The sequence below is a fragment of the Culex pipiens genome, chromosome 1 (genome assembly GCF_016801865.2).
Source record: "Culex pipiens pallens isolate TS chromosome 1, TS_CPP_V2, whole genome shotgun sequence".
NCBI lineage: Eukaryota > Metazoa > Arthropoda > Insecta > Diptera > Culicidae > Culex > Culex pipiens.
The window spans coordinates 127,702,683-127,724,839 of NC_068937.1; the positions used below are offsets into that span (position 1 = coordinate 127,702,683).

A 22,157-nucleotide genomic window follows, 5' to 3' on the forward strand; every position below is an offset into this window, starting at 1 on the left:
TCTAAATAATCTGGATCATGAAACCAGTTGACACTTGACATTTTTATGAAATTTATTTAAAAAAAAATACTGGATTTATAAGATTCCTGTTAAAAATACAGAATTTATTTAAAATTATTTTGACATTTTTGTTCAATTTATCTAAAAACATAGTAACTGGATTTATAAGAGTCCCTGAAAAATTCTGACTTGACTTAAAATTATTTTGACAAATTAATCAAATTGATTTAAAAAAAAAATGGTTACTGGATTGATAAGATTTCTTTTTTAATTTTAAATTATTTTGAAACTTTAATTAAATTTATTTTTTAAAAATAGTTACTGGACTTAACAGATTCCTAGAAAAAATCCGAATTTATTTAAAATCAATATCTGATGTGTGGCCAGTTGGCCAATTGGAACCTGTTCTGAATAATCCGGATCATGAAACCAGTTGACACTTGACCTTTTTCTAAAATTTATTTTAAAAAAATACTGGATTTATAAGATTCCTGTTAAAAAATCAGAATTTATTTAAAATTATTATGACATTTTAGTTAAATTTATTTAAAAACATAGTTACTTGATTTATAAGAGTCCCTGAAAAATTCTGACTTTACTTAAAATTATTTTGACAAATTAATCAAATTTATTTAAAAAAAAACATAGCTACTGGATTTATAAGATTCTTCGAAAAATCAGAATTTATTGAAAATCATCTCGAAATTTTAATTAAATTTATTTCTAAAAATAGTTACTGGACTTAACAGAATCCTGGAAAAAATCAGAATTTATTTAAAAACAGAATCTGATGTGTGGTCAAGGGGCCAATGGGAACCTGTTCTAAGTGTCTTGGATCCGGGAAACAGTGGTCACATGACATTTTTTTTGAATGTATTATAAAGTTGTTTTAGTTACCAGAATTTCAAAATTCCTTGAAAAAAATCTGAATTTATTTATAGCCAGAATCAGAAATGTGGCCATCGGGAATCTATTCTAAATGTTCCGGATCATGAAACCAGTGGACACTTGACAATTTTATTTAGAAATAAAAAAAAATAAGTTTAATTTTTTTTAAATTAATCTAAATTTCATCAAAATAAGATTCAGACATGTAGCCAAATGGCCAACCGGACCCTGTTTATATATTCCGGATCAGGGAACCAGTGGACAAAATTCAAGATTCCTGGAAAACAAATCAGATCAGAAATTTGGCCGTGTGGCCTACCGGAACCTGTTTTAAATGTTGTTAAAATATTGTCAAATATTTTAATTAAGAAATTTTCAGGATTCCTTAAAATGAATCTGAATTTGTTTAAAATCAGATTTAAAAATGTGGCCTATGGGAACCTGTTCTAAATAATCCGGATTAGGAAACCAGTTGACACTTGACATTTTAATTAAGTTTATTTAAAAAAATAAATATCGAATTTATAAGATTCCTGTAAAAATCTAAATTTATTTGAAATCATTTTGAAATTTTAATTAAATTTATTTTAAAAATAATTACACGACTTAAAAAAATTCTGCAGAAAATCTTGATTTATTTAAAATAAGAATCAGAAAGTATCTGATTTTAAATAAATTCAGATTCATTTGATTGAGTTTTGAAATTATCCTAATTAATATATTCGACAACATTTTAACAACATTTAAAATACGTTCCGGTTGGCCACTTGGCCACATTTCTGATTCTAATCTAATCTAATCTAATCTAATCAGACCCTAGCGCAGCCAATCTTTCGAAGGGATCCTGGAGAGTGCCTTAGGTTAGATGACGCCTAGCACTCTTCTTGTCATTTATTAACATTTGTAGTGCGCCATTGCATTAGAATGCATTGAAACATCACAAGCGTTAAAGCGGCCAGGCCTACTGCGTAAAGCCGTATCGCAGAGATGATTCGTAATTGGGTTGAGTTTGAGCACAGAGTGTTCGAACAACAACACAATTCTGAATCGACAGGGGAGGAAGAAGCGTGAGGACACACCACCATACGCTCCGAGATTTTTGGTTGTTTTCGTTGGGAGCACCATGCTAATAAGGTTTGGTACTCCGGGACCCTCTGGGATGGGACATTGTATTTCCACGAATGCCCTGGACACTATTTGCCGTGGTTATAGCGCCACAACTCGCTCTCTGAAACAGTATTCCCAATTCCAGTCCACGCTCACCAAGTCGTCATGGCCTAGTGGTTAGCATTTTTGCTTACCAATCCAAAGGACGGAGGATCGAACCCCGCCTCGAGCGACTTTGATTTTTCGTTCATAATCATCATTTCAAATTTATGTGTTCTTAACTTTCTCGTTGGGAGCAGATGGGGATCGAACCCAGAACCATTCGCTTACAAAGCGAACACCGTAACCAGTCAGCCACGGCCGCTCCCACTTGGCCACATTTCTGATTCTGATTTAAAGTAAATTCTGATTTTTTGCAGAAATTTATTAAGTCAAATATTTTTTTTTTGAATAAATTTAATTATAATGTCAAAATAATTTTAAATAAATTCTGATTTTTTAACAGGAATCTCATAAATCCAGTAACTTTTTTTTTTAATAAATTTAATTTAAATGACAAGTGTCATCTAGTTTCCTGATCCGGATAATTTAGACAAAGTTACCATTGGCCATTTGGCCACACTTAAGATTCTGATTTTGAATAAATTGCGTTTTTTTCAGGAATCTGTTGAGTCCAGTAACTATTTTTAAAAATAAATGTAATTAAAATTTCAAAATGATTTTAAATAAATTCAGATTTTTCGAAGAATCTTATAAATCCAGTAACTATGTTTTTTTTTAAATAAATCTTATAAATCCAGTATTTTTTTTAATAAATTTAATTAAAATGTCATGTTTCAACTGGTTTCATGATCCGGATTATTTAGAACAGGTTCCAATTGGCCATCTGGCCACACATCAGATTCTGATTTTAAATAAATTCAGTTTTTTCAAGGAATCTGTTAAGTCCAGTAACTATTTATTTAAATAAATTTTATCAAAATTTCAAAAATATTTTAAATAAATTCAGATTTTTCGAAGAATCTTATAAATACAGTAACTAAGTTATTTTTAAATAAATTTGATTAATTTGTCAAAATAATTTTAAGTCAAGTCAGAATTTTTCAGGGACTCTAATCATGCAATTAAGTATGTTTTTAAATAAATTTAACTAAAATGTCAAAATAATTTTAAATAAATTCTTATTTTTCAACAGGAATGTTATAAATCCAGTATTTTTTTAATAAATTTAATTAAAATGTCATGCGTCAACTGGTTTCATGATCCGGATTATTTAGAACAGGTTCCAATTGGCCATTTGGTCACATTTCTTATTCTGATTTTAAATAAATTCAGTTTTTCTCCAGGAATCTGTTAAGTCCAGTTACTATTTATTTAAATAATTTCAATTAAAATTTCAAAATAATTTAAAATAAAATCTGTTTTATTTTAACAGGAATCTTATTATTCCAGTAAATTTTTTAATCAAATCTAATCTAATCTAACCCTAGCGCAGCCAGTCTTTCGAGGGCATCCTGGAAAATGCCTTAGGTTGATTAACGCGTAGCATCCTCTTGTCATTATTAACAGTTGCAGTTCCCCAATGCAATAAATTGCTTTGAAACATCACAAACGTTAAAACGGCCAGGCTAACTGCGTAAAGTTTACCACAAAGATGATTCGTTGAATTGGATTGAGTTTGAACACGAATGTTCAAACAGCAATACAGTTCTGAATCTACAGGGGAGGAAGAAACGTGGGGATCCCCCGCTCACGTTCCTGTTTGTTTAGGCAATTTATCGTTGGGAGCCACCATGCTAAGAAGTTTTGGTGCTCCGGGACCCTCGGGGAAATAAATAAATAAAATTAAAATGTCAAGTGTCCACTAGTTTCCTGATCCGGATTATTTAGAACAGGTTCCCATTAGCCATTTGACCCATTTCTGATTTTGATTTTAAATATAAACAGATTTTTTTAGGAATCTGTTAAGTCCAGCAACTACTTTTAAAAATAAATTTAAATAAAATTTCAAAATGATTTTAAATAATTTCAGATTTTTCGAAGAATCTTATAAATCCAGTACCTATGTTTTTTAAATGAATTTGATTAATTTGTCAAAATAATGTTAAGTAAAGTCAGAATTTTTCAGAGACTCTTATAAATCAAGTAACTATGTTTTTGAATAAATTTAACTAAAATGTCAAAATAATTTTAAATAAATTCTGTTTTTTTAACAGGAATCTTATAAATCCAGTATTTTTTGTAAATAAATTTAATTAAAGTGTCAAGTGTCAACTGGTTTCATGATCCGGATTATTTAGAACAGGTTCCAATTGGCCATACATCAGATTCTGATTTTAAATAAATTCTGATTTTTTCTAGGAATCTGTTAAGTCCAGTAACTATTTTTAGAAATAAATTTAATTAAAATTTCAAAATGATTTTAAATAAATTCAGATTTTTCGAAGAATCTTATAAATCCAGTAACTATGTTTTTTTTTAATAAATTTGATTAATTTGTCAAAATAATTTTAAGTAAAGTCAGAATTTTTCAGGGACTCTTATAAATCCAGTTACTATGTTTTTAAATAAATTTAACAAAAATGACAAAATAATTTTAAATAAATTCTGTATTTTTAACAGGAATCTTATAATTCCAATAACTTTTTTAAATAAATTTAATTAAAATGTCAAGTGTCCAGTGGTTTCCTGATCCGGATTATTTAGAACAGGTTCATTTGGCCATTTGGCCACACTTCAGATTCTGATTTTAAATAAATTCTTTTTTTTTCCAGGAATGTTTTTAGTCCAGTAACTATTTTTAAAAATAAATTTAATTAAAATTTTAAAATGATTTTAAATAAATTCTGATTTTTCGAAGAATCTGATAAATCCAGTTACTATGTTTTTAAAATAAATGAAATTAAACTGTCAAAATAATTTTTAATTAATTCAGAATTTTGCCAGGAATTTTATAAATCCGGTGACTATGTTTTTTTTTTAAATAAATTTAATTAAAATGTCAAGTGTCCACTGGTTTCCTGATCCGGATTATTAAGAACAGGTTCCCATGAGCCATTTGGCAATATTTCGTAATCTGGTATTAAATAAATTCTTATTTTTTACAGGAATCTTTTTTAAGTCGTGTAATTATTTTTATAATTAATTTAATTAAAATTTCAAAATGATTTCAAATAAATTTAGATTTTTACAGGAATCTTATAAATCCAGTAACTATGTCTTTAAAATAAATTAAATGAAAATGTAAAAATAAATTTAAATAAACTCTGATTTTTTAAACAGGAATCTTATAAATTCGATATCTCTTTTTTTGAATAAACTTAATTAAAATGTCAAGTGTCAACTGGTTTCCTAATCCGGATTATTTAGAACAGGTTCCCATTAGCCACATTTATAAATCTGATTTTAAATAAATTCAGATTCATTTTAAGGAATCCTGAAAATTTCTTAATTAAAATATTTGACATTATTTTATTTAAAACAGGTTCCGGTAGGCCACTCGGCCAAATTTCTGATCTGATTTGTTTTCCAGGAATCTTGAATTTTGTCCACAGGTTCCCTGATTTTTCGAAGAATCTGATAAATCCAGTTACTATGTTTTTAAAATAAATGAAATTAAATTGTCAAAACAATTTTTAATTAATTCAGAATTTTGCCAGAAATTTAATAAATCCGGTGACTATGTTTTTTTTTTAAATAAATTTAATTAAAATGTCAAGTGTCCACTGGTTTCCTGATCCGGATTATTAAGAACAGGTTCCCATCAGCCATTTGGCAACATTTCGGAATCTGATATTAAATAAATTCTTATTTTTTACAGGAATCTTATAAATCCAGTAACTATGTTTTAAAACAAATTTAATTATAATGTCAAAGAAATTTTAAATAAATTTAAAATAGAACAGGAATCTTATAAATCCAGTAATTTTTTTAAATAAATTTTATTAAAATGTCAAGTGTCATCTGGTTTCCTTATCCGGATAATTTAGAACAAGTTCCCATTTGCCACATTAATAAATCTGATTTTAAATAAATTCAGATTCATTTTAAGGAATCCTGAAAATTTCTTAACTAAATATTTGACAATATTTAAACAACATTTAAAACAGGTTCCGGTTGGCCACTCGGCCAAATTTCTGATCTGATTTGTTTTCCAGGAATCTTGAATTTTGTCCACTGGTTCCCTGATCCGGAATATATAAACAGGGTCCGGTTGGCCATTTGGCTACATGTCTGAATCTAATTTTGATATAATTTAGATTAATTTAAAAAAAAATTAAACTTATTTTTTTTTAATTTTAAATAAAATTCTCAAGTGTCCACTGGTTTCATGATCCGGAACATTTAGAACAGATTCCCGATGGCCACATTTCTGATTCTGGCTATAAATAAATTCAGATTTTTTTTCAAGGAATTTTGAAATTCTGGTAACTAAAACAACTTTTTAATAAATTCAATAAAAATGTCATGTGACCACTGTTTCCCGGATCCGGGACAGTCAGAACAGGTTCCAATTGGCCCCTTGGCCATATTTTGGGATTCTGAATGTATAGAGTAGCAAAAAATTCTTCAACACCACATTTGTTTTTCTAAATTGTCTGGCACATAGGAATTTTGAAAAAAAAAACTGCTTAAATGTTTTCTAGTTTCCGGATCCGGATTGCCCAGAACCGGTTCTCAATGGCCACATTTTCGATAAAACACCTTCGGATATGCTTGGACAAACCATTTTTTGAGTTTGTATTGATTGTTTGAAGCAATAGTATGTTTTTTTCGCATAAAGAGCAACAAATTTCAAAATTTTGAAGATTTCGCACAATTTTGGCCAATAATCCGGATTTCCACCGGAACCGGTTACGGGAACCGACCAATGGGACCATATTTTGGGTTTTTCTAACAATTTACCGTCTAATGACACCAGAAGCATCTAAAAAGACCTAATAGAACTTAAGTTACAGTGAAAACAAAATAAAAAATATTTTTTCGACGGGGGGTGATTCATATGCAAAACTTCTGCATTGAATATCTCGAGCTAGGGTAACAATTAAGACATGGGCCAGGTTGCATTGTGTTCAGGAAGCCGATCCCTCGGGGAGTTTTTTGAATCGTCCTGCTAATCACAAAAAAAAATTTTTTGTTACGCTGTGTTATGATTTTCAGTTCAATACTATTTTATTGAACAAAACTACAACTAAATTCATCTATTTGACTAATCTATTGACTTAGGGTGCATGGTGTGTGTTATTGTTGCGAAATGTGATCAGTATCGATAATTGCTGTACAAAATGAATGAGAAAAAGATGAAAATACAATAAAATCCATTAGTGTGGAATAGTGGAATTTCTACTGATCTAAACAAAAGTTGTTAAAATGTTTTCTATTTCAAATCCCCTGTTAAAATTTAGAGTGTACTCTCTGAATGCGCAAGCGCCCGAATGAACCCCTCATTCATGAATTGTGAACAAATGAACTCAAACAACTCACCGTCGATAGCGGGCACACGCGATGCACAGCGCCGTTGCCGTCCCGCCAGCAAAGATCAGTCCCCCGATGACGACGGTGGCCAGCTCGATGCCCTTCATGCCCGCCCCGGAACCCGCGTCGAACGAGTGCGGCTCGAGCGCGTTCGACGACAGATCGGTGAGCTCGATGATGGGCAGGTTCGGCTTCAGGTTGGCCATGTCTAGCGCGGCCAAGGATCTTGAGGGGAGAGGTAATTAGAAGTTTTGATTTGCGGGAATTTTTAGCGGGAGTTACCTCTGAAGTTCGCCCATCTCAACCAGCGAGTTGGTCCTCCGATCGATGGCGTACAGGTACAAATTGGTGGCGTCCTCGACCTTGTCGTTGCTCTCCAGCGCCCGTATCCGGACGTCGTACCCGGTGGCCATACTCAGGCTGATCGTGATCATACCCAGCTGCTTCTCGATCTCCACCGGGGGTCCCGCGAGTATCAGGCAGACCTCCTGTTGGGCGTTCAGCACGTACACAAACACGTTCGCGATCGTGGACTTTCCGTCGTCGGCACCGACGCGATCGGTCGCTTTGACGTCGAAGCCGAACACTCGATCCTGGAAGGTCACCAGCGAACTCAGCAGTCGAATCTGACCCGTGAGGGCGTCCACGTCGAACAGGCGAGCCGGTTCGTTGAGCAGTGAGTAGCGAATTTCCCCGTTGTTCCCGGAGTCTTCGTCGTAAGCCTCAACTTTCAACACCGGGTAGCCGTAGTTCGCACGATCCGGAACAACCGCAATGATCGGACCGTCGTTTTCCTTAAAAATCGGCGCATTGTCGTTCACATCCATGACCTTGATCAGTATCTCGACCTCGTTGTCGTACAGCTTGTGGGACTTCCTCCTGACCGGGTTCTCCAGCGCGTACAGCACACTCGGCACGTTCCGACTCTCCCGATTCTTGACCTTGTCAACCCGAATCTTGATCTCGTACAGTTCTCGCTCCTCGCGATCAAGCGGCTGCAGCAACCACAGCGACCCGTTCCGCTCGTCAATGCGGAAGCGTTCACCGAACTCATCGTTGACGATCTGCCACCGGAACAGCTCCTTGGAGTGCTTCTTGTTCAACGTGACGTTCAGCACCACCCGCGGAGCGTGGTCGTTCTCACGCAGCTCGATCTCGTAGTACTTGTACGGAAAGAGGGGGATCTTTTCGTCGAAGACGCTCGATCGATCGGGATCGCCTTGCAGGTTGACGATCAGCAGAGCCGAACTCGACCGCGGAGGTGTCCCAAAGTCCGAAGCTATCACCGTTACGTTGACGTGCTGGTAGCTCTTCCTACCGGAAGGTGGGACAAACTTTGAAGCTGTGGTGATCACGCCATCTTTAGGATCAACGGAAAACTGAAGCAGATCGTTTTGTCCGCTTAGCGAAAAAATCACCAATCCGTTTCCATTTTCGGCAAAGTCGTTGTCTTTTGCTTGCACCTGCTTCACGAACGTGCCCGGCTTGGCGTTAACGTTGATGTACGACACGTACACCGGAAGCCGCTTGACACTGTTGCGATCGAACTGAAGATCGTCATACGTGGTAAACTCCGGACTGTTGTCGTTTTTGTCCTGCACGATCACCTCGACGTCCACCATGGCCGATAGCTTCAGGTCAACTCCGTTATCCGACGCCAGTACCTTGAATCTGTACGAAGCCACCATCTCTCGATCGACCTCTCCGGAAACCCTGATCGTACCATCCAGCGGCGATATGGCGAACGGAATCTTCCGATCATCTTCCGCCAGCAGAAGATACGAAACGTTCCCGTTCACGCCCAAATCCTCGTCCGTCGCCCTGACCTGGCCAATTCGCGTCCCCGTGATCGGGTAGTTCCCCTCCTCAACCCTAAACGTGTACCACTGCTTCTCAAACACCGGCGCGTTGTCATTCACGTCGTAGATCATAAACTCCAGCGCAATCACGTCCGCCAACCCGCCCATGTCCTTGGCCGATACGTTCAGCTTGACCTCCATATCCGGCGGCAACCGCCTCACCGCCTTCAACTCCCCCGAGCCCCGATCGATCCGGAAGTAACTGCTCCGATTACCCGTCAGCTTGTCCTCCTGGTTCACGATCTCGTAATAAACCTTCGAGTTCTTGTCAAAGTCGTCATCGCTCGCCGTCAACTTCAAGATCACCTTGCCAACCTCCACGTTCTCCGGCAAGCTGAACCTCAAACCCGGCTTCTTGCTGATCGCCCTCGTTTTCCTCAACCTCCCCTTTGGCTTGTACCCCTTCCGCCTCACCCCCGTCGATCGATTCCCCATCACCAACTGGCCGTCAAACAACCGCGGCATCCCGACGTACGGCGCCGACTGGACCATATCGAACAAGCTATCAACACCGTAGCTCATCCGCGCCGACTCCCGGTTCATAAACTCCGGCAGCACCTCCGTCTCCAGCTCATCCAGATAGAACAACTCCAGATCGCTCGTATTTTCCACCATCTCGCACTTGCTCTTGCGAAAGATCGCGATCTTGTCAAAGATTGGCGGATTGTCGTTCACGTCCAAAATCAAGATCCTCAGCTCGACCTCCGACGTCAGGCTGTCGTGGTCGGTCGCCATCATTTTCAAGCTCAGGCTGTCAATCTCTTCGCGATCGAGCTTGTTCGGTCCCATGAACAGGATGTTGTAGTGCGGGGTGGACCCGTTGAAGCCCTCCTTCTGGCGAAAGTCAACCCGTCGGTTGCTCAGCTCGCCCGAGTCCATGTTTGCGATCTGCAGGTTCTTGAAGATGTGCGCCACTGTTTTGTTGTAGTTTGAGAGGGTAGAGTTGGAGAATTGCGCTGCGAAGGAGTTCGATTCTCCCGACAGGACCAACTCGTACTCGGAGTTGATTCCGATATCCGGGTCGGTGATGATGATCGGGTTGTTCAGTACGATTTCCGTCCCGATTGGGGAGTTCTCCGCGATCACTCCCAAATAGTACGGCTGGTTGAACTTTGGCGGGTTGTCGTTTTCGTCCTCGATCGAGATCAACACTTGGTAGATTCCGGCGAACGTTCGGTGTTTGTAGAAATACTCAGCGATGATGGTGACCTTGATCATGTCTTGCTTCTCCCTATCTAACCCCTTCACCGTCATCAACTTACCCTCATCGGTCAGTTTAATCAAGTCAGACACGTCGTAGCTGTTCACCAGCGAGTACTGAACGCCACTCGTCGGTGTCCTCGAATACCTGGAGTTCCTTGCCTTCCTCGTCCCGTTCGTAACGTACATAGCGTCAAATGCCACCAGCGGGTACAGCTGGACGAAATCCCCGCCCACATCCCTAATGAACCGTCTCCCATATCGCGTCCGATTCTTCCCGTTCAAGTTAAAAACCTGACGATCGCCACGGTTACGATCGCCCCGAACCGATATCAACGGCGGCAACCCTTTCTCGTCCGCTTCGCACTGCTCCTGAAAGTCCTGGAACTTTAACTGCCCAATCAACGTGTTCGGCTTGTTCTCCTTGACCTTGAACTCGATCGGCGTCGAGTTGGTACCCCTCAGCAGCATAAAGTTGTTCTTGATCACGTGAATGGTCACATTCGTAACGATGATTTTCTCCAGGTTGTTGTACGCCTCCGGCGTCAACTGATCAGCTATCTTTCCCTCCGAGTTCGGCAGGTACGACACAACCGTTTCAAACTCGTAGCACCGGCGGTCGAACTTGTTCAGTCCCTCGATGACCGTCACGATGCCGGATCGCTCCTCGATCGCGAACGGAACACCCTCCGGGTAGGAGTGCAGCAGGTCGAAGAAAATCTCCTCCTCCGTGTTGGAGTCGAACGTGGTTCGGATTTGACCGACGGAATTTCCGATTGGCGCGTCAGCGCCGACCCAGAATTCGTACGGCGCTCCGATGAACTCGATGTCCTCGATTGATTGACAGACGATTTCGACGGTGACGAGCGCTACGTTGAAGCGGGATTCGGACGGGTTTTGGGGTTGATCGCGTGCTTCAACGAAGAACGCGATCTTGCCGTAGGAGAGCGGTTCCGACACCTTTATGTCTCCGGTGTCCGGGTCGAGTTTGAACGGGATCGCCAGGTTGGGTCGGACGTTCTTGATGTGGTACTGCACTTGACCATTTCCTCGATCGTCTGGGTCTTTCGCCAGGATTGACCCGATCTTGCTCCCCATTCCGGCGCTACAGTTCGCCTTGAACTCGTACAACGTTCCCTTCTCAAACTCCGGCGTGTTGTCATTGGTGTCAAGCAAGGTGATCTCCACCTGAACCGTCCCGTAGTTCTGACTACGATCGACCTGCTCGATTCGTTCCATGGCGTTGACCGTCATCCTTAGCGAGTTTCTCGTCTCCTTGTCCAAAAACGTCTCATCGTTGACCACGATCCACCCACTCATATGGTCGATCACGAACGCCCCTTTCGGATCCTCGTTTGCCAGGTAGTAGTAGAACTCGGCATTTTCCGCTTGATCGCGATCGATCGCGTTTACCTGAAGGATGCTGAACCCCTTGGGAAGATTCTCGATGATGGATATGTTGTACAGATCGACCTCAAACTCGGGCAGGTTGTCGTTCAGGTCGATTATCTCCAGCTCGATTCTGTGGGATCATAATTGGTTTATTCTGACAAAATGCGATCAACCTACAACTCACCTCGCGAGCGCACTCTTGGTCGGATTGTTCGCCTGACGTGCCTCAATCTGCAGAATGATCGTGTTGTCCGGCAGGCTTTCCTCCTCCAGGTCAATCTCCTTCTGCAGAAACAGCGTACCCGTTTCCGGTGACATCCAGAACAGCTGCCGATCGTTACCGGCAATGATCCCAAAAATCAGCGTCGTATTCAGCGAGTCCTGATCGAACGCGTCGATCGGTGGATCAAAGTAGACCGGTTCGTGAATCGGTTTGCCCTAGAAGAAAAAAAAAGAAGAAGTTACGATCACGTGATCGCGACAATACTAATAAACTCCTCACCGTCACCGGGTACGACTCCTTCATCTTGGTCCGGTACACCGCCCGCGTGAAGATCGGCGGCAGGTCGTCCACATCGCGTATCGTGACGCGCACCGTTGCGTTGGCCGTGCGCGGTGGGTTCCCACGGTCGGTCGCGATCACCAGCACGTTCATCGTGTGCTGACCCGCATCGTAGTCCAGCGGGCGCTGCAGGATCAACTTGGGCCGCTGGGAACTCTCGAGACGAAACGGGAAGTCGCCGCTTTTGATCTGCTTCGGCGCGATCGCGTACTCGACGTCGGAATTCGGCGTGTTTGGCTTATCACGATCAATTGCCTTAATTCTATTAAACACCACCGTCTCAATTGGCGTTGATTCGTCCAGCGTGATCGCATACGGTAGATTGATAAATTCGGGATCATTATCGTTAATATCTTCAATGTAAACAGTAATTGTGAAAAATGACGACTGCTGCTCGGCGACCGGCGGCGACGGACATTGTATTGTGTGTTTGTAGTTGTTGCGATCATTCATTCGGTGAGAGCGAAAGGGAAATGAAATCAGATTAACATTGGTGTTGTTTGCAAAGAGAAAGAGAGAGAGAAAAGAAGAGAAGTACATACATTGTGTTTGGAAGGGGAGTGGAGGGGAGCATGATCATAAATAAGTGACTGACAAGAGTGGATCAGTTTAGGAGGAAGTATTTCACAGCTGCTTCTAGCTTTAGCTGGTTGGCTGACTTTGTTAGCTTTGTGTTATTTATGGGATGGAAGTGTATTATTTATTTGTCTAGTGGACGAACTTGGCATGGGTTACGATGGAGTTGAAATGTCAACGAAGCCTGTCATACTAGTTTTGTTCGGTTTTCGTTTATTGTTTCATTTTGCACATGAAATACAGCACAAAGTAATGATAATGAAACCGTAGACAAAACTGCCAAAAAATCATCAGAATAATTTAAATATTCATTAATTTAATAATTTAATAATTTAATAGATTAATGATTAAATAGTTTAATAATTTAATAATTTAATAATTTAATAATTTAATAATTTAATAATTTAATAATTTAATAATTTAATAATTTAATAATTTAATAATTTAATAATTTAATAATTTAATAATTTAATAATTTAATAATTTAATAATTTAATAATTTAATAATTTAATAATTTAATAATTTAATAATTTAATAATTTAATAATTTAATAATTTAATAATTTAATAATTTAATAATTTAATAATTTACTAATTTAATAATTTAATAATTTAATAATTTAATAATTTAATAATTTAATAATTTAATAATTTAATAATTTAATAATTTAATAATTTAATAATTTAATAATTTAATAATTTAATAATTTAATAATTTAATAATTTAATACTTTAATAATTTAATAATTTAATAATTTAATAATTTAATAATTTAATAATTTAATAATTTAATAATTTAATAATTTAATAATTTAATAATTTAATAATTTAATAATTTAATAATTTAATAATTTAATGATTTAATAATTTAATAATTTAATAATTTAATAATTTAATAATTTAATAATTCAATAATTTAATAATTTAATAATTTAATAATTTAATAATTTAATAATTTAATAATTTAATAATTTAATAATTTAATAATTTAATAATTTAATAATTTACTAATTTAATAATTTAATAATTTAGTAATTTAATAATTTAATAATTTAATAATTTAATAATTTAATAATTTAATAATTTAATAATTTAATAATTTAATAATTTAATAATTTAATAATTTAATAATTTAATAATTTAATAATTTAATAATTTACTAATTTAATAATTTAATAATTTAATAATTTGATAATTTAATAATTTCATAATTTAATAATTTAATAATTTAATAATTTTATAATTTTATAATTTAATAATTTAATAATTTAATAATCTAATAATTTAATAATTTAATAATTTAATAATTTAATAATTTAATAATTTAATAATTTAATAATTTAATAATTTAATAATTTAATAATTTAATAATTTAATAATTTAATAATTTAATAATTTAATAATTTAATGATTTAATAATTTAATAATTTAATAATTTAATAATTTAATAATTTAATAATTCAATAATTTAATAATGTAATAATTTAATAATTTAATAATTTAATAATTTAATAATTTAATAATTTAATAATTTAATAATTTAATAATTTAATAATTTAATAATTTAATAATTTAATAATTTAATAATTTAATAATTTAATAATTTAATAATTTAATAATTTAATAATTTAATAATTTAATAATTTAATAATTTAATAATTTAATAATTTAATAATTTAATAATTTAATAATTTAATAATTTAATAATTTAATAATTTAATAATTTAATAATTTAATAATTTAATAATTTAATAATTTAATAATTTAATAATTTAATAATTTAATAATTTAATAATTTAATAATTTAATAACTTAATAATTTAATAATTTAATAATTTAATAATTTAATAATTTAATAATTTAATAATTTAATAATTTAATAATTTAATAATTTAATAATTTAATAATTTAATAATTTAATAATTTAATAATTTAATAATTTAATAATTTAATAATTTAATAATTTAATAATTTAATAATTTAATAATTTAATAATTTAATAATTTAATAATTTAATAATTTAATAATTTAATAATTTAATAATTTAATAATTTAATAATTTAATAATTTAATAATTTAATAATTTAATAATTTAATAATTTAATAATTTAATAATTTAATAATTTAATAATTTAATTATTTAATTATTTAATTATTTAATTATTTAATTATTTAATTATTTAATTATTTAATTATTTAATAATTTAATTATTTAATAATTTAATAATTTAATAATTTAATAATTTAATAATTTAATAATTTAATAATTTAATAATTTAATAATTTAATAATTTAATAATTTAATAATTTAATAATTTAATAGTTTAATAATTTAATAATTTAATAATTTAATAATTTAATAATTTAATAATTTAATAATTTAATAATTTAATAATTTAATAATTTAATAATTTAATAATTTAATAATTTAATAATTTAATAATTTAATAATTTAATAATTTAATAATTTAATAATTTAATAATTTAATAATTTAATAATTTAATAATTTAATAATTTAATAATTTAATAATTTAATAATTTAATAATTTAATAATCTAATAATTTAATAATTTAATAATTTAATAATTTAATAATTTAATAATTTAATAATTTAATAATTTAATAATTTAATAATTTAATAATTTAATAATTTAATAATTTAATAATTTAATAATTTAATAATTTAATAATTTAATAATTTAATAATTTAATAATTTAATAATTTAATAATTTAATAATTTAATAATTTAAAAATTTAATAATTTAATAATTTAATAATTTAATAATTTAATAATTTAATAATTTAATAATTTAATAATTTAATAATTTAATAATTTAATAATTTAATAATTTAATAATTTAATAATTTAATAATTTAATAATTTAATAGTTTAATAATTTAATAATTTAATAATTTAATAATTTAATAATTTAATAATTTAATAATTTAATAATTTAATAATTTAATAATTTAATAATTTAATAATTTAATAATTTAATAATTTAATAATTTAATAATTTAATAATTTAATAATTTAATAATTTAATAATTTAATAATTTAATAATTTAATAATTTAATAATTTAATAATTTAATAATTTAATAATTTAATAATTTAATAATTTCATAATTTAATAATTTAATAATTTAATAATTTAATAATTTAATAATTTAATAATTTAATAATTTAATAATTTAATAATTTAATAATTTAATAATTTAATAATTTAATAATTTAATAATTTAATAATTTAATAATTTAATAATTTAATAATTTAATAATTTAATAATTTAATTATTTAATAATTTAATTATTTAATTATTTAATTATTTAATTATTTAATTATTTAATAATTTAATAATTTAATAATTTAATAATTTAATAATTTAATAATTTAATAATTTAATAATTTAATAATTTAATAATTTAATAATTTAATAATTCAATAATTTAATAATTTAATAATTTAATAATTTAATAATTTAATAATTTAATAATTTAATAATTTAATAATTTAATAATTTAATAATTTAATAATTTAATAATTTAATAATTTAATAATTTAATAATTTAATAATTTAATAATTTAATGATTTAATAATTTAATAATTTAATAATTTAATAATTTAATAATTTAATAATTTAATAATTTAATAATTTAGTAATTTAATAATTTAATAATTTAATAATTTAATAATTTAATAATTTAATAATTTAATAATTTAATAATTTAATAATTTAATAATTTAATAATTTAATAATTTAATAATTTAATAATTTAATAATTTAATAATTTAATAATTTAATAATTTAATAATTTAATAATTTAATAATTTAATAATTTAATAATTTAATAATTTAATAATTTAATAATTTAATAATTTAATAATTTAATAATTTAATAATTTAATAATTTAATAATTTAATAATTTAATAATTTAATAATTTAATAATTTAATAATTTAATAATTTAATAATTTAATAATTTAATAATTTAATAATTTAATAATTTAATAATTTAATAATTTAATAATTTAATAATTTAATAATTTAATAATTTAATAATTTAATAATTTAATAATTTAATAATTTAATAATTTAATAATTTAATAATTTAATAATTTAATAATTTAATAATTTAATAATTTAATAATTTAATAATTTAATAATTTAATAATTTAATAATTTAATAATTTAATAATTTAATAATTTAATAATTTAATAATTTAATAATTTAATAATTTAATAATTTAATAATTTAATAATTTAATAATTTAATAATTTAATAATTTAATAATTTAATAATTTAATAATTTAATTATTTAATTATTTAATTATTTAATAATTTAATAATTTAATAATTTAATAATTTAATAATTTAATAATTTAATAATTTAATAATTTAATAATTTAATAATTTAATAATTTAATAATTTAATAATTTAATAATTTAATAATTTAATAATTTAATAATTTAATAATTTAATAATTTAATAATTTAATAATTTAATAATTTAATAATTTAATAATTTAATAATTTAATAATTTAATAATTTAATAATTTAATAATTTAATAATTTAATAATTTAATAATTTAATAATTTAATAATTTAATAATTTAATAATTTAATAATCTAATAATTTAATAATTTAATAATTTAATAATTTAATAATTTAATAATTTAATAATTTAATAATTTAATAATTTAATAATTTAATAATTTAATAATTTAATAATTTAATAATTTAATAATTTAATAATTTAATAATTTAATAATTTAATAATTTAATAATTTAATAATTTAATAATTTAATAATTTAATAATTTAATAATTTAATAATTTAATAATTTAAAAATTTAATAATTTAATAATTTAATAATTTAATAATTTAATAATTTAATAATTTAATAATTTAATAATTTAATAATTTAATAATTTAATAAATTAATAATTTAATAATTTAATAATTTAATAATTTAATAATTTAATAATTTAATAATTTAATAATTTAATAATTTAATAATTTAATAATTTAATAATTTAATAATTTAATAATTTAATAATTTAATAATTTAATAATTTAATAATTTAATAATTTAATAATTTAATAATTTAATAATTTAATAATTTAATAATTTAATAATTTAATAATTTAATAATTTAATAATTTAATAATTTAATAATTTGTAATATAATAATTTAATAATTTAATAATTTAATAATTTAATAATTTAATAATTTAATAATTTAATAATTTAATAATTTAATAATTTAATAATTTAATAATTTAATAATTTAATAATTTAATAATTTAATAATTTAACAGTTTAAAAATTTCATAATTTAATAATAAACAAAAGTAATAGAGAATTACTTACATTATCCTTGTTCATGACCATCGAACTCCCGCTGCAAAACACACTGAACTTGAGTATACTTTGCGGAGCGTCACTGTCGACCAGGTCGTCCAGACTGCGGTTCAGAATCACGCTCACCACCGTGCTGTTGACCTCCTTCAGCTTAAAGTACTCCCCGTCGCTGGAGTTCTCGGTGCGCGCAATCAGAATCGAGTTCCGGGGGTACGCGTACAGGGACACTATCTCCCCTCCCACGGGGAAGTCCTCCTTCAACCGGAGGAACTGCACTCCGTCGGATTTCGTTCGGAGGTTGCTCTTGGAGTACAGCTTGCAACCTATTGGGAAATTTTTGGGAAAAGAAATATTTCTAGGTTATGTTTTCTTTATTGACAGTCGATACAGTTCAATCGCACTAGGTCGAAATAGATCGATTTTAACCGACTGTCAAACCATAGCATTTCTACTGTAACTAAGCGTTTTAAACCTGTTCCAAAGTGACGTAGTCGTGACAGGCGATTTAACGAGATTCCGGAGTTCCAGTTTCGTATTAAAACTTTAATTGATGATCCAGTTTTCCAAAAGGGGGGAAGCGCAGCTTAAAGAGAGACGCAAAATCGAAACATCTCAATCGGTTTAGGGATTTTGAGATAAAACGAAAAGAAAAACGCAGACTGTTGCCGCTGGATGAAATTAATATTAATTAAGCCAAAGTCATTTATCAATCGTCGACGTCGTCGTCGTCGTGCAGCTGGGTGCACTTCCCCTCAATATCAGTTCGATGGAGTAGAATAAAAAAAAACAAAACACGTGGTGATGATGACGGGAGCGCGGGAAGCAAAAAAAAATAAACAACAACAAAGTGGTTTTCGTCGCGGTTGTCGGTCAAGTTGGCCCTGGAATGTGGAGCAATCAGAACTTGAGCTGGCGATTGATGACTGCGACTTGCCGAGGGCTTTCTGGGAATTTCAATCCAAGCAAGCGCTGGAAGCTCTAGATTGGTTGTTAATGGAGTGGGTAATTGTTCGAGTGATGAGAGATTTGCGTTGTTTGAAGTCTTTGTTTTGCTGAAACAATTTTGACATATGGATGTTGCAGTAATTCAGTAAATTTCTAATCTAAAATGATCTTATCTAAAATCTAATTGAATTTCAGATTACGCCCAAGCACTTATCTTGTCACTATAGTGCAATACATCCGGGAAAAAACGAGAATGTAATTCAAAAATTTAATTGGCCAGCCCTACTGCGTCGTGTTTGCCGCAGAGAGGCTTCTGAGCACGGGTCAAATTTCACAGAATCTACAGGTGAGGAAGGATGCATGGACATACCGTACCAAACATTTCAGATTGAAGTTTCTTCAAAAGCGATACGTTAGCGTGTTTAGAGTGATTTTTTTTTTTATAAAATCAATGAAATAAATTACGAACTGTGCGACAAGAAAGAAAGTAACCCCGCAAATCCAAATTCCAGCCACATCTCCAAATACAAAAAAAGTGGGAAACAAAAGGCACCTTTTTTCGATGTCGACCTCCGCCCAACTAACTGTGACTACCTTTTTGCTGGCGGCAGTGACCGTTTTCGGAGTCCACCAGAAGGATGGGGGGGGGGCATTCATCACATCATATATCATGATAATCATCTCCATCATCACTCACACACGAGCCCCTTCCACACCTCGTTTTGTCCCAGTTTGTCTGGTTGGGACCTTTTTTCCAGCATATTTTTTATTTGTTTTCGTTTTGAAACAATCTGAAAAATAAAAAAGTTTCAACAAATCGCACGTTCAAATTTACTATGTGCTAGATTAATGTTTGCAAATAACTTATGAATTGTTTTTTTTAATTATGTTATTAAGTTAAAATTTTAATTTGCCGAAAAATTTAGATTAAATATTAATCCCTTATAAAAAGTCAGCCTACAGTGACATCGGCCCCAAGAGATCAACAGTTTATTGTGCACAATTTAGCTTTTTCAACACTCCGCCCCGCAGCCTACTGTTACTCTCGACCCGTTGCCCTTCTGTTTTTTATTGCAATTTTTTGCCCCGCCCCTTTACTAGGTCCAGGCAGCTCAAGGTAGTATGTCAAAGGTAAGCATCATGTTGACTTGCATTAACGATCATAGAAAACTCAATAATAACAAAACCGGGAATAATTTTTGAACAACAAAGCAAATCCTTATTTAAAACCATTCAATTTTCAACAATTTGAACTTACTCAAAAATGAGCTATTTGAAAAAAAAATTGGTTTGAGAGAATTACGAACAATTTACAAAAAAAAAATCTGACTGAAATTAACTCAAATGTAATCAATGTTTACATATTTTTAAGAAATCTGAGCGGTTTGAATTGAAACTTAGATTGCTGATATTATTGTTTACAGCTTATTAAAGCTTATTTTTCCGAGTACAATGACCCTTTGTACGACCAGAAAGAGTTTAAAATGGATTTTTAAATCAATTTTGAAAAATTAACCTCGCGGTCCTTCTTGACAGAAAGCCAAGGGGACCATAGTTGATCCATCGAAAAAATGTTGTCTTGTCAAACTTTTTTTTTGCATTAAAATGAAAAAAAGTTATCAGAAAAAGGTTTTAAATCGTGTTTTTTACCGTTGTACATAAAAATTGACACAGGGCTTTAGTACCCAATGGATGACTATTTTGACAACCTGCTACGTTCTCAACCGCTCCAACCTTGGATTTAAGGCTTTGAGCAGTGCCGACAGCGTTCCCATCGTGATACCGGGAAAACAAAAGTTACCACCGGGTTGCCTTGTTTTTGTTATGACAACTTTTTGCCAACCGGGTTAAGGTCGTCCCCCAAGGGAACTTTCTGGGACTCTAACGGATTCCGGTTCGGAATTCCCAGTGACAGTTCCAAGCTGTTAAGCCTTCTTTCCCTCCGCTTTAACGTACTGTTTAAGAGCTCTGTCAAGACGTCAAAATCACTAATCTGCGGAGAAAGCTTTCAAAAAGATCTTATCGACCTCGGGGTCGTTTGTTTCCCTCCCCAAAACGAGTAAGTAATGGCCCCGTGGAGGATGGATTTCGGCTCCGGTTTTTGATTAACTACCACCCCGAACACATGTTTATGTTTACAGAGCCTCGGTGAAGTTTGAGTTTGCTGTTTTGGGCCCCTCCCGCGAGAGGGTAATTTAGCCGAGCTTAACCATTTCACTTTGTTCAGTTAATAATTTTGCTTTTTTTTTTTTGCGCGCTTTTGCATTTAATGTTTGCCGCGGGCTGCCTCCTCATCAAGTCACCGGGAAACGCCGCGGTTACGTCAGATCCAAGCAGGCAGTGCGAATTTTCCGCACTGCCGGCGACTTACCGGCAGGTTAAGGTGAACCATTGAAGTTTGCATTTGATAATTAATCTTTGTATTTTAAAATTTAAAGAAGCAAAAGCAAATAAGATGCCACTCCCAATTATGTAAAATTCGCCTTTTCTTTGCTCAACTGCCGTCATGAAACCCACTAATTATCATCAAAAAAAGTGTAACAATCAATCGATCGATCGGTTCAAACACAAAAAAACTATCCCACCTCACCAATAAATCACCTTGATAACAATAATTAAACGGGCGGCGGCACGGCCTACTGCAGTAGGTGCCATTTCACCTTAACTGAAAAACTCCGGCCACTGAACTGCATTGACGTTGATTTCTTGCGGGAATTTCACGAAATTTTAATTACGTTTTACCAAAGCTACTCATGCCCGTAATCACGTGCAGCTTCATT

At 30.9% G+C, this 22,157-nt stretch overlaps 1 protein-coding gene across 2 annotated transcripts in view; it reads right to left on the reverse strand.

Annotated features, from left to right (window-relative positions):
* LOC120423326 (cadherin-89D) overlaps positions 1-22,157 on the reverse strand; it is a 60,317-nt gene that overhangs the window by 8,829 nt on the left and 29,331 nt on the right. Inside the window, exons 2-7 of one of the 2 annotated variants that reach the window (XM_039587088.2) lie at positions 18,442-18,755; positions 12,424-12,873; positions 12,106-12,359; positions 7,753-12,051; positions 7,480-7,695; positions 7,143-7,271 (exon numbers count right to left, since the gene is read on the reverse strand). In XM_039587088.2, coding sequence (XP_039443022.1) covers positions 7,256-7,271; positions 7,480-7,695; positions 7,753-12,051; positions 12,106-12,359; positions 12,424-12,873; positions 18,442-18,755 — 5,549 coding nt within the window. In that variant the 3' untranslated portion in view covers positions 7,143-7,255. Of the gene's footprint in view, positions 1-7,142; positions 7,272-7,479; positions 7,696-7,752; positions 12,052-12,105; positions 12,360-12,423; positions 12,874-18,441; positions 18,756-22,157 lie in introns of those variants that run through there. The other variant, XM_039587087.2, reaches the window with a different exon arrangement.